Source organism: Crinia signifera, chromosome 4 (assembly GCF_055691185.1).
Source record: "Crinia signifera chromosome 4, ASM5569118v1, whole genome shotgun sequence".
NCBI lineage: Eukaryota > Metazoa > Chordata > Amphibia > Anura > Myobatrachidae > Crinia > Crinia signifera.
Window position 1 is genome coordinate 51,499,673 of NC_139220.1, and position 17,213 is coordinate 51,516,885.

Here is a 17,213-nt window from a genome sequence, read left to right on the forward strand (position 1 = left end):
GCAATGGTTGCTAACCATTAATGGTCAATGGGCAGCCCTACCCCAGTAACACACACACCTCCAGTTTAACACATTGAATAGCTGTCTTCTCCTTCCTGGTGCTGAACTCTCAGTAAGTGAGGTGGCAGAGCGGGCTGAAAGCTCAGCCCTGGGAGGAAATGAGGCACCAAGAAGGAGACTTAAGCCATTTTAAATGCTAATCTGGAAAATATGTGTTTTATATGGCTCTACCACTGTCACTACCAAGTGCGCGCCCAGTCTGTCAGCTGCATCACTTGACTCAAGCTCTACTGCAGCTGGGTCTGGGAAGGTTCTGTGCCATTATGTGAATAAATTACTTAAGTGAAAGGGGATAGATAACGGTCTAGGTGGGATAACAGGTGGAACAAAGGGGGGAGGATATCATGGAAGACAGGAGATCGAGATGGATGTCAGAGAGGACAGAATTAGCGAGATGATGGCATGAGGTAATAAAGGGAGAAATTGATGTCAATCCTGAAATTAATCCTGAGATCGGAGACTGGTAATCCCAAAATGATAAAAATGATTTTGAGATTGGAATCCCTAATAGCAATACATTATAAAGCTGAACTACAATATAAGACAGAGCAGAATTACATAGCTCCACCCTGCTCACAGCCATATTTCCCCAGATCGCAGCCATTTTCCCCCAAGCGCCATTTACTCACAGCCCTATGTTGTGTCAAGTTGGAAGGTGGTGTGAGCAGGAAGACCAATGAGCAGCTGTAATCGGGGACATTGGATTTCCTTATTGCTTCTTCCATCTCGCATCCCCATTTAGCAGCCATTTTAATGTTTTCCAGATTAGATAATAATGCAGTTTTAAGATAAACACAGTTTTCCTAATTTAGCCATTCCCAACATTGGACTGAATTCAGCCAGAATCTCAACACAATGATTGGTTCCTAAATGGGCTAAGGCTAAGCCGTAAGTGTACACAGCTTTCTGAGGCAAATATTGGTAAGCAGATATATTGTGAGCCGAGCCGATGCTTAGCCTATTAACTCATCAGACAGTGACATCACTGAGTCACAAGAAAACAAATGTGTATGATTGATAAGCAATACTGTAACTGCCAGTGGCATAACTAAATTAATAGACCCTAGTTATGTTGCAGGGTACTTTATTAAATGTATCTTCTGTCTATCCCTTTATTTTAGGATTATAGACTAAACATTTTCCTCCGTCAGCAGTGGAATGACCCTCGCTTGGCTTACAGTGAATACCCAGATGACTCCCTGGATTTGGACCCCTCTATGTTAGACTCCATTTGGAAACCTGATCTTTTCTTTGCCAATGAAAAAGGGGCAAATTTCCATGAAATCACCACAGACAATAAACTGCTAAGAATCTTTAAAAATGGCAATGTCCTTTATAGCATTCGGTAAGTCCAATACAACTCGGAAAGCAGACATGTCCAGATTTATTGGAGCCTGCGCAATTCAATATCTCTGTGAATGTGGGTGAGGCCTATAGACTGATAGACAAACCATTAAGCACATTCAGACCTGATCGCAGGACATATTTGTTCACAAAATAGGCAAATCAATGCTGCACTACAGGTGGGGCAGATGTAACTTGTACAGAGTTAGATTTTGGTGAGTTATTTTGTTTCTGTGCAGGGTAAATACTGGCTGCTTTATTTTTACACTGCAATTTAGATTTCAGTATGAACACACCCCACCCATATCTAACTCTGTCTGCACAGGTTACATCTGACCCACCTGCAGTGCAGCATGGTTTTGCCCATTTTGAGGAAAATTTGTCCTGTGATCATGTCAGAATTAGGCTCATTATAACAGTAGTCTCTCTACATATAATTATCAATATTCCTGTAAAGCAATAGAAGCAGATAAAATAAATGATTTTCTTTTAGATTGACCCTGACGTTGGCTTGTCCCATGGATCTGAAAAACTTTCCGATGGATGTTCAAACTTGTATCATGCAACTGGAGAGCTGTAAGTTGGTGGGAACTGAACTCTGGGTTCTAATAAAGCAAACATCAACTGATATTTCCTAAACACATGACTAGAGACAGGATTATATGCAACATAAAAAGCTTGAAATATGCATGCAAATATGCATGAAAAATACTTAAAATATGCATAAAAAGTGTTAAAATATGCTACATTAAATAATAAAAAAAGTAATTTTTAACTTATTTATTTAAAAATCAGCATACAATTAGTTGCAAATAAACCTCAAAAATAGGCCCACAGCATCTGCAGATGTCTAATGCTGTATACAGGATTTTTTTCTTCCTGGCTGCTACAGCAGACTGCAGCGTCCAAAGCTCTTCTTGCATCAACTACACGGACCCTCATCTCCAGCGCCGATGGACCAAATGTCAACATAGTGTGTGAGGGCGGCGCAGTGGAAGGCTTTTTCCCTGCGCTGCATACTCACTGTGACACAGCATTTCCTCCGCGCCGCGTGATGTCACAACCCTTCCGCCCACCTCCTCTGCTGCAGAAGTCTGTCTCTTAGTGTAAAGTTCCAGGCCAGGGGCAGGCAAAGGTTCAGGAGCTTCGTAATGGCATCCGCACCGACTGACTTTTATCAACATGAATTGGCAGCCTAGAGGAGTCAGACATAGCGCACATCCAAGGTTCCCCACACTGTGGACATATTGCCCCAGCCTGCACACTCTACCACTACCTGGCCAGCAGAAGCAGGGCAAAGCAGTGCTGTAACTCGCGGGTGGGAAGAGGACGGGGCCTAAAATATGCACCATCCCTAGATTTTAGGTAAAATATGCAATAACCAGTGAGAATGGGCAAAATATGCAAATGCATATGCATATAATTCTGTCTCTACACATGAAAAATGGAGGGAGCCAGTCATATGAATCATAAGAGGCCAATTTTGCCTGTTGCCATGTAGAACAGGCATGTCCAAACTATGGTCCTCCAGCTGTTGTGAAACTATACATCCCAGCATGCCTTGCCATAGTTTTAGCATTCATTAATGGCAACACTGTGGCAAGGCATGATGGGACGTGTAGTTTCGCAAAAGCTAGAGGGCCATGGTTTGGACATGACTGATGTAGAATAATGGTCTAGATCCAATTTTTAATTGAACAAGTTCTACTATTTGGGCCTATACACATTCATATTCTTAAATTAAAACATTTTGTTGTACAGTATTTGCGTAGAATACTATTGTCAAGATATACATGGTCCATGCACTTAAATCTAGTTAAAGACTTACTAAAGTTTCTAAAAATGAAAAGAAGTGATGTTGCCCATAGCAACCAGATTCTGATTAAGATTCCATATAAATGATAAACAGATTCTTATTGGTTGCTATGGGAAACATCACCTCCTTTCATTTTTAGAAGCTTTAGTAAATTTAGATCTTACTTTTGAGCAGAACACAATGGGGGAAATTTACTAAAGGAAATTTGTAAAAAATAGGTGTATTTGTATCCAGAAATACACTTATTTTTGACATTTACTATCCCGAAAATACGGCAATTCATATTCGTATTGATAGCACATCAATACGAATACGAATTGCCATATTTTCGGGATAGTAAATGTCAAAAATAAGTGTATTTCTGGATCCAAATACACCTATTTTTTTACAAATTTCCTTTAGTAAATTTCCCCCAATATATTTGACACATTAAATACACAGTAATCTGCCTAATACAGATATTTGGTTGATGGTTTTATTAGTGATAAGAACATAAGATGACCTTACTCTTGTGCCAAACATGACATGATCTCAAGTGTTTGTAATTGAATAATACTAATGAAGGACATTTTAAGGGCACAGAGCCAGATTAACAATGGGGCAGATGGGACTACAGCTCCAAATAAAAATAGTCCCATCATCATTACATCATAATGATGGCATAGATCATATTTATTTAAATTGGTTTCAGAAATTGATTTTTAATTTTCCTCCTAAAATATTGCAATTGTTATACTTTTTGGTATTTAGGGAGACAAAGGGACTCAAAGTGTAGGGGCGTACACACCCACTGGCCACACCCACACCGCACCGTCACACCGCCTTCACTTCTCACAATAGACCCCTGATCAATGTCATCCTCAGGCCCATGTGGCCCTTAATTTGACCCTATGTTGGACCCGATAAACATATGCTATGAAGATAACTCTGCAGCAAGACCTTTATAGCGATTGTACTGTTTGTTTTCTTGTGATACCTGTAGAATGTCTGGGTATTCTTACAGTAGAACAGCTTTGTATAATCCTTCTCTCTGGGACATCACTCACGGTGGGTACATATATAGAAAATTGTACATATGATCTAATCAATAAGGACCATTTAAGTCATATGTGGAGAGACAGGAGAATGGAATTCTGGGAATGCAGGGCTCCATAACCTATCACCTCTGAGCTAACCAAGCCTACACAGATATCAATCAATCAATCAATCAAGCCATAGTTGGCAGCTGCACCATCTTTAACAAGCAGTCCATTCCATTTGGAGAGGATTACTGGATGCTTGGACTATTTTATTCACAAAGGTTTATGACGCATTACTCATTGGACATCAGAAAACTTAACCATGCAGTATTTGGTAATCAGATCATCAGAGAAATACATCAACTATAAAGCATTCATGTTTTTCAACAAAAAATATGCTAATACAAAATACTGTTGGATCTGCTGTAATGAAGAGACACCCTTTTATTTCCATACAGTTGGTTACACAATGAATGATCTGATATTTGAATGGGAGGAGATAGGTGCCGTACAGGTGGCTGACGGCCTCACCTTGCCACAATTTATCTTGAAAGAGGAGAAGGATCTGAGATACTGCACCAAGCACTACAACACGGGTGAGTGTTTCCTGTAGTCACCGTCCTCTGACTGCAGTGGCCAGGACTGCTTAGTAGAACCTCATAGAATTATATAAATCAATAGGACCAACTAATGCATACCCAAAGTGGCCCATCTTATCCCTCATATGTCTAATGTGGGGAGAGATAAGTAAATGCCTGTTTCCCAGCATATCGTTTTACTGTAGCTACAGTGCCAACACTAATTAGATAGCCCCACAGTGAGCATCTCTCGGTTTTGGTTAAACTGCCTGGAGGCTAGGGATGTTCATTGACCATCGATGATTAGAAATCATCAATGGTTTATGGCTGATGTTGAATAGTTTTGCCATCGATGGGGAGAACCAGATGGTTTCCCACCATCGATGCCAAGCTTAAACGAATAGTTTAGTTTTTGCTTTTTCCCCAGTTGCACTTTTGCCAACCATGGCCATCCCTGGAGGCAACTTGGACTTAGGGTATGATTCAGACCCTATCGCTCAAGTCCGAATTCGTCCCTGTTCCTGATGGTTGGGGTTTGCACATGCGTGAATATTGGCATGTGCCAACCCCCTGAGGGAATGCCTTAGGCGAGTTTCACACTCGCCAATGTGTTTACTCCAGTATGGGAGGGAAGGGTACGGACAGGGAACGGACGCAGGGGATGCCCAGCGGTTTTATGAGTGCATAGAAACGTTGGGCGTACCACTGCAAATGCAGGTGTGTCGATGCGTGCTTGGGGTCGGTGGCTGACTCCCACCCCAAATTCGACCATCTCCAGCCAAGTTAAGTCAGTTTAGACTTTTATCTGCGAAGGGGAGAAAAAATCATTCAGTGGTGAGCGACCATCGAATGGTTTTTCGCATTCTTATACAGTGATTTGCGCGTGGGGGGTGCGGGCATTCGAAGGGGCGGCAGTGTTTACCTGCTCGCTAGGCTGCAAATACACTCGGCCTAGCGAACAGGCAGGCCCTTAATTCTAAATCTGTTAGGGCTCTAATTATTAAATTGAGAGGGAGATGTGTCAAAGCTTTGCGAAAGATAAAGTGGAAAGAGATAAAGTACCAGCTAATCAGTGTATACCTGCCATTATACATGGGGCCTTATTCTGATTGATTCTCATGGTAATTCCCCGATGGTGCGGGGGGTGGGCAGGTGACATCAGTGGATGTCAGCAGCAGCCCGCTTCCTGTAGATACTCGCAGATGTAAGACACCAAAGAGGTGTCTTAGATTTGCGCACGCTTGAAAAATCATTCCATGGTCGGTGACCATATAATTATTTTGTGCCCGCGCGCAAGGCTGCAAACAGATGATTCCGCCAATCATCCATTCACATGCCTTCGGGTAATTGCGCCATGCGAGGGGGGGGGGTGCGGCTGTGCAGGCGGCGACTGGTGGAATTTCGCAGCCTTGCGAGTCAACCAGAATAAGGGCCATGATGTGTTTGAAAATGACAGTTAAGAGCTGATTGGCCTGTACTTTATCTCTCTCCACTTTATCTCACTGTACGTCACTGTATTGCTTTCTCCAAAATAAATGATTATGCAAAATAATGAATTAAAGGTCACGAAACAGAAATGGGCACTTACTACGCCGAGCATGACACCATTATAAAATATGATGGACAATAAAATCTTATTGCCATTACCAGGCATGTAAGTCTGTTGGGGGCAGGGGATCTCTGAAACAGGGTGTTAATGAATTTTTTGTAACTTTCATATCCTAGGGAAATTTACTTGTATTGAAGCTCGTTTCCACTTGGAGAGACAGATGGGATATTACCTGATTCAGATGTACATTCCCAGCTTGCTGATTGTCATCCTTTCCTGGGTGTCTTTCTGGATCAACATGGATGCCGCACCTGCCAGAGTTGGCCTGGGCATTACTACTGTGCTGACCATGACCACCCAGAGCTCTGGATCTCGAGCATCTCTACCAAAGGTTTGTGGAACCGAAACTCAAAAGATAACCTTGGAAATGGAGAAAACGATTTTGGCTGCATTTAAGCATTCATTGTAATGCCTAATAATTAATTCCATGTGTGATATATTCAATATATAATAATCACTCCCTCTTTAATGTTTGTAGACTGCGGCCCCAATTTAAAGCAAGAAATAGAAAGTAACTGATCCGGGCCAAAACCATGTTGTACTGCAGGTGGGGCAGATTTATGCAGAGAGAATTAGATTTGAGATAGGCGTGGCCAAACTGACATCTGTGGGCTGCATGCAAAAGCAGCCAATATTTACACACCTTGCGTTGTAACATGGTTTGTCCAGATACTTTGTCCGGTTACTTTGTTTGTTACCAGGCCCTAAGACAGGTACTTCTGCAGACACATATCAGTTGTCAACTATCACAAAAAATTGTTCCACCTAGCGTTAATCAACAGCTCGTTTCTCTTCTGGTGTCAACACAGAAGCACCAATTGTCACAAAGTGGGAGAAAGCATATACTGTACAACAAAGATGTGAGCGAAACAAGCGCTTAAAATTAGAAGAAAACAAGTGATAAAGTAATAGTGGTGCCTCACGACTTTAAGCCCTCCGTTCACGGTCACTCTTGGTTCTTTTCAACCTCCCAGACAGACACTTACATTAGAGTTCTGATAGGTGTGCACATAAAGGTATCTTTCAGTTTGTCTCGGTGGACTTTGGATCATCTGTACCTGCTATGAAAGAAACCTTTTAGGGAACGCGGGACAGAACATTAATATAAGTTACCATACTTATAGCACGATCGAGTGGATATGATTGGTGTGGATTGTCACTGTGTTACTAAAGATACCTTTCAGTGAACGCGGGACAGAGGGCCTTATTCTAGTTCACTCTTTCTGACAAAATCCTTCTTAGATGGACAAAACCATGTGCACTGCAGGGGGGCAGATGTAAAATGTGCAGAGAGAATTAGATTTGGGTGAGTTATTTTGTTTCTGTGCAGGGAAAATACTGACTGCTTTATTTTTACACTGCAATATAGATCTCACTTTGAAGTAAAACCCCACCCAAATCTAATTCTCTCTGCACAAGTTACATCTACCCCACCTGCAGTGCACATGGTTTTGTTAATCTAAAAAGGATTTTGTCAGAAAGAGTGAACTAGAATAAGGCCCAGAATGCTAATTTAAGTGCTAAATTACCTGCTATTAGTGGACCAGTGAAGTTAAAACTGAAAGATACCTTTATGTGCACACCTGTCAGAACTCTTATGTAAGTCTGTCTGGGAGGTTGAAAAGAACCAAGAGTGACCGCAAACGAATGGGTTTAAAGTCGTGAGGCACCACCATCATTTTATCACTCGTTTCCTTTTAAATTTAAGCACTTGATTCGCCCAAATCTTTGTTGTTTAACAGATCAGTTGTGTTACCATTGTTGGACCTCTGCTTGCGTGTTTTCGAATCAACTGGAGCAACCAGAGAGAGTACTGTCTGCTTTTACAATAATTAATTGGTGTGAGTGTAGGACTCCAACCTTCCTGGTGGTGGCACCAGGTAGATACATTTGGCATCAGGGGAGGGAGATTGAAATGAAGAGAAATCAATCCCTGTGTCATCCACACCCTAACTCCTATAATGGAATATATGCACAACCAAATCAAAGTTAATGCATAAAGTGACTGTGACCAGTGATGTTACTGTAATATTTGAAATTGTCTTCCTATTATTTTAATTATTCATGTGTTTTCTCATGGACACTGAATATGGAGAAATATCTAGGTAGAGCCACCTCTGGAACCCCCACTGATTATGATCCTATAATCCTTTCACTCTCAAGAGATAAATATGTGGCCACAATAAAAAAGGCACTCTATGATTGGCTTCTGTGATTGGCTGCGTATAAGAGATGGCTCTTGATTGGCTGCCCAACTATTAGCCATCTGGGTGCTCCTCAGGAGTAGACCTTTACTTTAACATGGCTTTTTCTTCCTCAAGCATATACAATACATTGAATTTAAAGAGGATAAGGGTATCAGGTAAGTATTTATTGTGAGCACGGGTTTTTAATTTATTATTATTTACAAGATGATCAAAAGGAATAATTATGTATGGGGGTCATGATTTATTTATCTTTCTATATCCTAATATCTTCCACTTAGTTTCTCTTTCCGCTATAGCAAAAGTCAGTAAGCTAGATGTATGAAGCGTCACAAAGTGATAAAATGGAGAGTGAAAAACAGCCAGCCAATCAGCTTCTACCTGCCATGTCACAGACTGGCTTTGAAAAATGACATTTGTGAGCTGATTGGCTGGTTGTTTATCAGTCTCCACTTTACCACTTTTTGAAGCTTGATACATCAGTCATTTCACTCTTCTAAATCATTCTAATTCTTCTCATGTCATTCTTCTTATTTCAGTCGCCATCATTCATTGCATCCTTTGTCATGTTGTGAGCACTGGTGGTTTATACCTTCTATCAGTAAGGAAACAAATGGTACGGGAGGATTCTGTTTTCTTCCAAGCTTCCTCTAAGGCAAGTCTAGAGGACCTTATGGTTTAGGCAGTTACACAATAGAGCTAAAGAACTCACCCAGTTGTGGAACTGTAGTGACTGCGGCCAAAACCCTGTGGTGAGGGGGCTGTAGTGCTGGAAAACACTAAGCAGAGACCTTTTCTGAGACGCTCATTCTGCTCTGAGGACAGAGCCCATAAAGCTAGAGTGGTGTTGGTCGGCCCTCCCACATATTTCACCCATGTTCAAACCCCTAACTCGCCAATCAAAAAAAGTCCAGTAGTGCTAGCGCATATTAGGTAGGATACTTTCAAATAGTACAAATGTAAACACTTATACCCCTTTCACACCTACCTAAATTCCCAGGATTTCAACCCTGCTATGGAGCAGGGTTGTTCCCAAGTTGAACCTGGGGTCCTGGCTGGTGTGAAAGGGTCCTCGGTTTGCCGGTCCTTGGTGTGCTGTCAGGCCGGGGATCCACACAGGGGGGCGGCGCAGATGACAGGACAGGCGGCGTATGTAGATGACGCAGCTCTCCCGCGCCCGCACTGCACCCAGAGAGCTGCGTCATCGGCGCCCGCCGTCTGACCTGTCATCTGCACCGAGGACCAGCAACCCAGGGTGAGTACTCTCCACCTCCTGCCCTTCTCTGCAGCCATCCTGCCTCCTGCCCACCGCCATCCCACCTCCTTCCCACACCTGAAAATGCAGGGTCTTTTCTGGTTTGAAAGGGAATGCCCCGGCATGATCCCTGGGCCATATTCCCGGGTGGGTCCCTGCATTTTCTGGTGTGAAAGGGGTATTAGGGTAAGTACAGAGTAATGGTAGAAAGGTGAATTTTATGTAGGTGTTACAACACCAAACCGAATATTTAATAACACATACAGTGAGATAATGGTACAACAAAATGAAAGACCACAATAGTATCACTCAATGTCCCCATGCCCTGAGGAGGGTGGGGATTGAATGGTAGTACACTTGAAAAAAAGAGGTGCAAGGTGAGATCCAAGAGGGTAGAGGGCCCGGCCTGTGAGAGCTTACATTCTAATGTAACGAGCTTATCACATAAGTCTTTACTGTATATCTTGCCCTCTACCTATTAACTCCAGTATGCATCAATACTTACCTACCAAGATATCTATCCTGATATAGAGCTGTCCTAGTAAGTTACTGACTTCCAGGTTTATGACCTGAGAGTCCTGCTGTGCACATATGGCAGTCAGCCTATGCATGTGCAAGCTGGGGGAAGGAGGGAAGATCCCTCTCCTGAGAATTGTAGTGTAAAGGAGCCCATAGGCTTCTATAGACAGTGCCATCTATAGATGGAACTGCCTATTGTACAGAAGATCCGGAGCTGGCTGGGTCGTCCTTGATCAGCAGCCCCATAGAATTATGTGGGGAGTTCTGTGCCCTCTGTACACAGCGGATATTATAACATTCTTTCTGTAATGGATGGAACAGCCATGTGACACCTTTGGCAAATAGCAGAATGGCCTGATGGGCTAGCATGGCCTTCTGAATGTCAGACCTAATAGTTCTACCTCCCGGCACTCTGCTCGGTCTTTTCACTCAGACATTCACACGCCTCTTTCACTCAGATGCAAACACACTTTCACGTCTTTATCAGTCAGGCGCACACACACACCTCTCACTCAGACACACACACACACGCACACACACACACACACACACACGTTTCCTTCACTCAGACGCCCACACACATACAAACCTTTTTCACTCAGACGCACACACATACATACATACATACATACATACATACATACATACAGTCATAAAGACACACACGTCTCTTTCATTTTCCCAGGGGCAAACACACATATATGCCTCTTTCACTCAGACGCACACACCCCTCTTTCACTCAGAAGCACACACAGCCATCTTTCATTCACACACACACACACACACACACACACACACACACACACACACACGGGTCTTTCACTCAGATGTGCACACACCCCTTTCACTCAGATACACACACACACATCTCTCTTTCACTCAGACATATACACACATTCCTCTTTCACTCAGATGTACAGTATACACATGCGCCTCCTTTACTGAGACACACACGACTCTTTTAACTCAGAGGCACACACAAACACTTAAGCCTCTTTCACTCATATTCAAACAAACATTCATGTCTTTTTCACTCAGGCACACACACACACACGCCTCTAACCGAAGACACACACACGTACGTGTCTCTTTTTACTCAGGCACATACACCCTTTATACTCAGATGCAAACACACACACCCACACACACTCCTATTTCAACTAAACAGACACAACCTTCCATAAAAAACATCAACCGCAAACACAAGTGGCTGCCAGCTCAATCTCTCTGTGAGTAAGCGGAGGCAGCTACCGTGACACAGCTCCTCCATCTGCTAAAGACAAAAAATTCCACTGCAGGGAGGAATCGTGGGGCAGCGGGAAACAACGGTGAAGTGCCCAATACTGGCTGCTTTATTTTTACATTGCAATTTAGATTTGTTTCAACACACCCCACCCAAATCTAACTCTCTCTCTGCACATTTTACATCTTTTGTCCATTTGAGAAAAAAGCAGCTTTGCGATCAAGTCTGAATAACCCCCATGATGTCAATGGAATCATACCAAAATCCTCATCACTATGATATTCCTTACAAATAATACCATATTTCAGTGGCTCCCAAATTGTCTGCCTAGGCACCCTGGGGTGCCTCGGGATGTTTGCAAGGGTGCCTCGGGTTGGGGGTCCATGACCAGAACAAAATATTTATGCTCAGAGCGATAGGCAAAACCAGTGCTGGTGGCTGCCAATCATAAAATGTATGGACAATTTTATAACCACAGCTATTGCACCATAATGCACTAAAGCACAATGAGACTGATCTGTGGTATTTTATTGGAAGAAGAAGTCTGTGGTTCAGGAGCTGATTTTATAACAAGGATTCTAATGATAAATTACATCCACTATTTACTCCCTGCCTGCAGACAGACAGTGAATGATTGGTGTCAGCATGATTGGTGGATGGCTGGAGCTATCCACCAATCAGAGTGCTGACAGCCATTCACTGAATGGAAGCATGTGGAGAGACAATGCAGGACTGCAGGAGAGGGTAAGATGATATTATTTCAATTGTTTCCCATGAATGGGTGGGTAGGGCTCCCAGTGTATTGTAGTAGGTAGGGGTAGGGCTCCCAGTGTATTGTAGTAGGCAGGGGTAGGGCTCCCAGTGTATTGTAGTAGGTAGGGGTAGGGCTCCCAGTGTATTGTAGTAGGTAGGGGTAGGGCTCCCAGTGTATTGTAGTAGGTAGGGGTAGGGCTCCCAGTGTATTGTAGTAGGTAGGGGTAGGGCTCCCAGTGTATTGTAGTAGGTAGGGGTAGGGCTCCCAGTGTATTGTAGTAGGTAGGGGTAGGGCTCCCAGTGTATTGTAGTAGGCAGGGGTAGGGCTCCCAGTGTATTGATTTGCCCAGAACAATGATATGCTAATGACTATATAAAATAACATGCATTATATACATATTTCTTAATAATGACAATACATCTGCATGAAAGAGCACTTACACTGGATTTCTTGCATGGATCTGTCTTTTCTGCAGGTATCTTATGTGAAAGCTATTGATATCTGGATGGCCGTCTGCTTGCTCTTCGTCTTTTCCGCCCTGCTGGAATATGCCGCTGTGAACTTTGTATCACGACAGCACAAGGAGCTTTTGCGCTTCAGGAGGAGGAGACGACACCACAAGGTAACATCCTCTATGACCTCTTTAGCACTGCGAGGCCTGTGTTATGAAGTGATAGCTGCTCATATTATACCCCCCGTTGTCCTAACTTAGTTATATGGGACAGTTCTGATTTCAGGGGAATGTACTGATTTCCTTACAGTTGGCATGTTTGCCCATACTTCTAGGAATTAGGGGTATATCATCATGTCAAGATCATATAATGTTTTTAGTGGGTGAGGGTTGGGGTGACCCAGCATTACTTCTTTCCTGATTCCAGAAGAGGCTAGTTCCTATATTATGTATATTGTGGTATGCCAGTAATGCAGAAGTCTGGCTTTGGGATTGGAGGCCATGCCCAGTGGGAGGATACCTGCTGCTTAGTGGGTGTGGCTACGTCCCTGATCAGCATTTTACCCTCCACAAATGTATTTAGCATGGGAATTCCTCCTGCCACCTCCTCATATAACTCCAGACTAAGTTCCTGATCACAGAAACACATATTGTGGGGTCAAATCAATTAGCGGTAAATGGGGCAAGTTGCCGTTGCAACAGCACATAATAAAGGACAACGGTGGCAGAACCCATGGCCTGATCACATCCCAGACTAGCTGACAAAAAATCTATGAATCTGGAGGTACTTACTTGCGAGGACACATCAACCCTGTGAAATAGAAAATAAATGAAAAAGAGGATCGGCAAATGGTGATTTTCAGGTAATTTTTAGTGTAGTATTGCATATTAGCCTACCAACAAGCCCCACTTCAAAGCTGGTTTTCAAAGCCCACTTTACAGTTAGTGCGATTTAGCCGCTTTTCACCCGATTCCGACAGATCGGGCCAAGAAATCATCTGAAAAGTGGCCAAAACACATGTGTTTGACATCCGATCTGATACGCGGTCCTGTACACATCCGATTGGAGATCGGACCCACCGGCATGTCTGTCCTATGACGCGGGGAATGGGAATGCATACGATATTTCAGTCCGAATACGGTATTTGGTATGTGATCTTGCTGCCAGGGAAGCTTCTGGGCGGTTCAAGGGCATAGCATTGGACTTCTCCACTCAGGAGAGGATGATCACTGCCTCTATTAGAAGCTTCATACCAATTTAATATAAGATAATAAGGGAGACATTTGTAGGTATTATGCTATTGACTAAACTCTTTGTTACGGCTTTCCCTATTCTGTAGACCACAGTGTGCGTGAGCCCTGCGGCCTTCTTTGGTATAAAATTCTAATGTTATACTAAATAGATTCCTCCCAGAGAACATAATAATTGATGTTATTCATTACTGTAGCACAGCAGAGTGCTGATGCCACTAATCACAGACTGGAAATACTGTTGCAGCCTTTATTTTACTTCTGGTAAAAAAAATTGCACTGCAGAGGTAATTCTGTATAAAGGGACAACATGATCCATCTCCTACCATAACTCTGTTGGTAGGTCAGCAATGATTACAATCTCTTTAGCAGTAAAGCAACTAAAATAAAATAGCTACACAGGAGGAATATCCAGCCGTTCATTGGTTCATTCAACTGTAGTCGTATTTGTTTTGCTGCATAACCAAGGAAAAATAATGTACTTACATAGAGATGTTTTAAAAGGCATGACCTCAACACATACTTGCCTCCCCAAATATGTAGGCAGCCCTACCAACATAGCTAGATTAAGAAGGGGTTCAGGGGACATGACAGTCACATGCCACTCCCACCTGGATCTAACCTTTCCAGGAAGGCCACCATGAAAAGCGGTTCTCAAATCTGGTCACAAGGGGGGGGTTTGCGTGCCGCATCCGGGTGTCAAACATCAGAGGATGACACCAAAGTGGCCTTTCTTGTCTGTCTGGCAGGAGCAGGGTGCTGCACTGTAACATGCAGCACCTAGCTCCTGTTAGTGTGTAGAAGCCGGCACTCCAGCCGCGACACTCCCTGGGAGCAGCCCACACCGCGTGGACCCCGCATTGACAAAAAACTGGGGTTCGATTTGTGAGGCCATTCCCTCTGCTAAACCATGCCCCTTTCCCCAGTGACTCAGCAGATGTCATAGGGACAAGTGACGCCCCTGTCTAAAAGTACCCTAACAGTCCAGGTTTCCAGAATATCCATTTGGCTTGATCAATACCTCAATCAATTTGATTATTATCTGTGATTAAACATGGATATCCTTAAAACCCAGGCTGCTAAGTAAATACTACCCTACACTGTGAAAAGCAACTCTGGGACTTGTACACTGTTATGATTAAGTACAGCCCAATGGCTCCACATTCCCCCACATTCCATTCATGCAAAATAAATGTATGTTTCCTATTAGTGCTTGATGGCCCCAAATGACAACTTTGCCCCCACAGTGGTCCCAGTATAATTATCAAATGAATCATACTATTAAATTTGTATTTTTCTTTAGGTAATTAATGTTAATTTTGACAATGTAATAAAATACTTTTAAAGAAAGACTTTCCCACCTCTATGTACATTGAGATGTACTTTCACTTTGCTGTGGATATTCGGCCCGATTCAGACCTGATTGCTGCTGAGCGAATTTGCAGCTGCCAGTGAACATGCAGGCGGCGCCCCGCTATAGTAAAATCCTATCCTGAGAATGAATGTGCACGCTGTATGGATAGCGAAGAATTCCCAGCCGCCCAATATGATCAAAACCATTTGTTAGACGCTCACCGAACGATTTTCACATCGGGCACCAGTCATCAGCAAGCACTGAGTAGCCAGGGACTTATTCGGCGGTTGTGTTGAATACAGACATATCCGGCCTGGAGCTGATGTCACAGACCCTCCCCTAAATGCTTGGGCATTCCTGCATTTTCCTAGGCACGCCTAGCGGTTTTCTTAGCACTCCGACTAAACAGCCAGTTACCACCACCAGCCACCGGCTTCCTGACAGTCACCTTGAAAAAGTATCAGGATTCCTTTGGTAGCAGGTGTCGCGCGCTTGCATTGCAGCCTATACTCATGCGCATAAAATCGGGAATCAACCTCTGTGTGAATTCACTCAGCAGCGATCAGATCTGATTTGGGCCCTTTGTTAAGCACATTATGATATGTACTCTGAGCCTCCCCAAACCACACATACATTTTTTCCTATGTGTCCTGTGTTCACTTTGTAAATGACCTTCAATGAGTTTCCAGTTTCATAAGGGCACGACTTTCATGCACCGAGCTGGTTAATACCCAATATTATATAAGACATAGGGGGATATTCAATGTCTGCCAATATATCCAACAATGGAAATATCGTCAGTTAAAGTATTAAATCCTGGCCGGGACTTGCCTGCTACAGACCCGCCTCCCTATGGAGGCGAGTCTATATTGTCGGAAACAGCCATGGATTGTCAAATCCATGGTCATTTTGTCTAAAAACTGAATCCACATACTTTTTGACACTCGACAGCCGGAACATTGAAGAGAAACAAAAACGGTCAGGGATTCTGACTGTCTGGACGTTCCAACAGTTGGGATACCGGTTTGAATAACCCCCTTAGTGGTCTATTTATTAATATTCATCAATAACTAGAAGTCTGTATCTCTGCTTACCGTGACTAATTTTCTAAAGTTAAAGCATCAGAGAAAGGGCTTTTCTCAGATTAATAGACCCTGTAGTTTGATTTATACATGGCCGTCTCCTTCATAACTCGTTCTTTAGTATTATCGTTACATATCTAGGTATGCTTGAATATATACATATAGAACTGAAAACACAACATGAAAATACAATCTGAGCTGCATATAAAACAAAGTAACCAAAATAACTTGTCATTACCGTTTTATTCATGAAAGCAGCCATGCATCTTAATTGTATGTACGACTGAGAATGTGAGAGGACCATAATTCATTTTAATTGTAGAGAAGGACTAATGAAACCGTTTTATGGATGCATCAACAAAGGAATAATAAATGGAGACTGGAGTAGCTTGAGAGAAAAAAATACCCCCAAGAACTCTATTCAGCTCACTCAAGAATAGATACTTGGCTTGATTACTTAAATTGATGAAGGCAAATTACATTATTAATTAGGTAATCTTTTTTCACCCTCAGGTGACTTTAATTGCATCGAATTATATATGCCCTCCAGCAACTTTGACTATGTCAATTCATCTTGCGGCTTGTTGTTTTTTTTTTTTTTTACCAAACTTTACAGGTAGCCTATAGACATAATCCATTTATAATCCATATACTACATATTATATGACGATCAG

At 42.8% G+C, this 17,213-nt stretch overlaps 1 protein-coding gene across 2 annotated transcripts in view; it reads left to right on the top strand.

The window, feature by feature from the left end:
- Nucleotides 1–17,213, top strand: part of GLRA1 (glycine receptor alpha 1) — a 145,379-nt gene that overhangs the window by 111,601 nt on the left and 16,565 nt on the right. For both annotated transcript variants that reach the window (XM_083181743.1, XM_083181744.1), the window contains exons 4-8: nt 1,182–1,405; nt 1,898–1,980; nt 4,698–4,835; nt 6,543–6,757; nt 12,877–13,023. In XM_083181743.1, the coding sequence (XP_083037869.1) occupies nt 1,182–1,405; nt 1,898–1,980; nt 4,698–4,835; nt 6,543–6,757; nt 12,877–13,023 (807 nt within the window). The remainder of the gene's footprint in view (nt 1–1,181; nt 1,406–1,897; nt 1,981–4,697; nt 4,836–6,542; nt 6,758–12,876; nt 13,024–17,213) is intronic.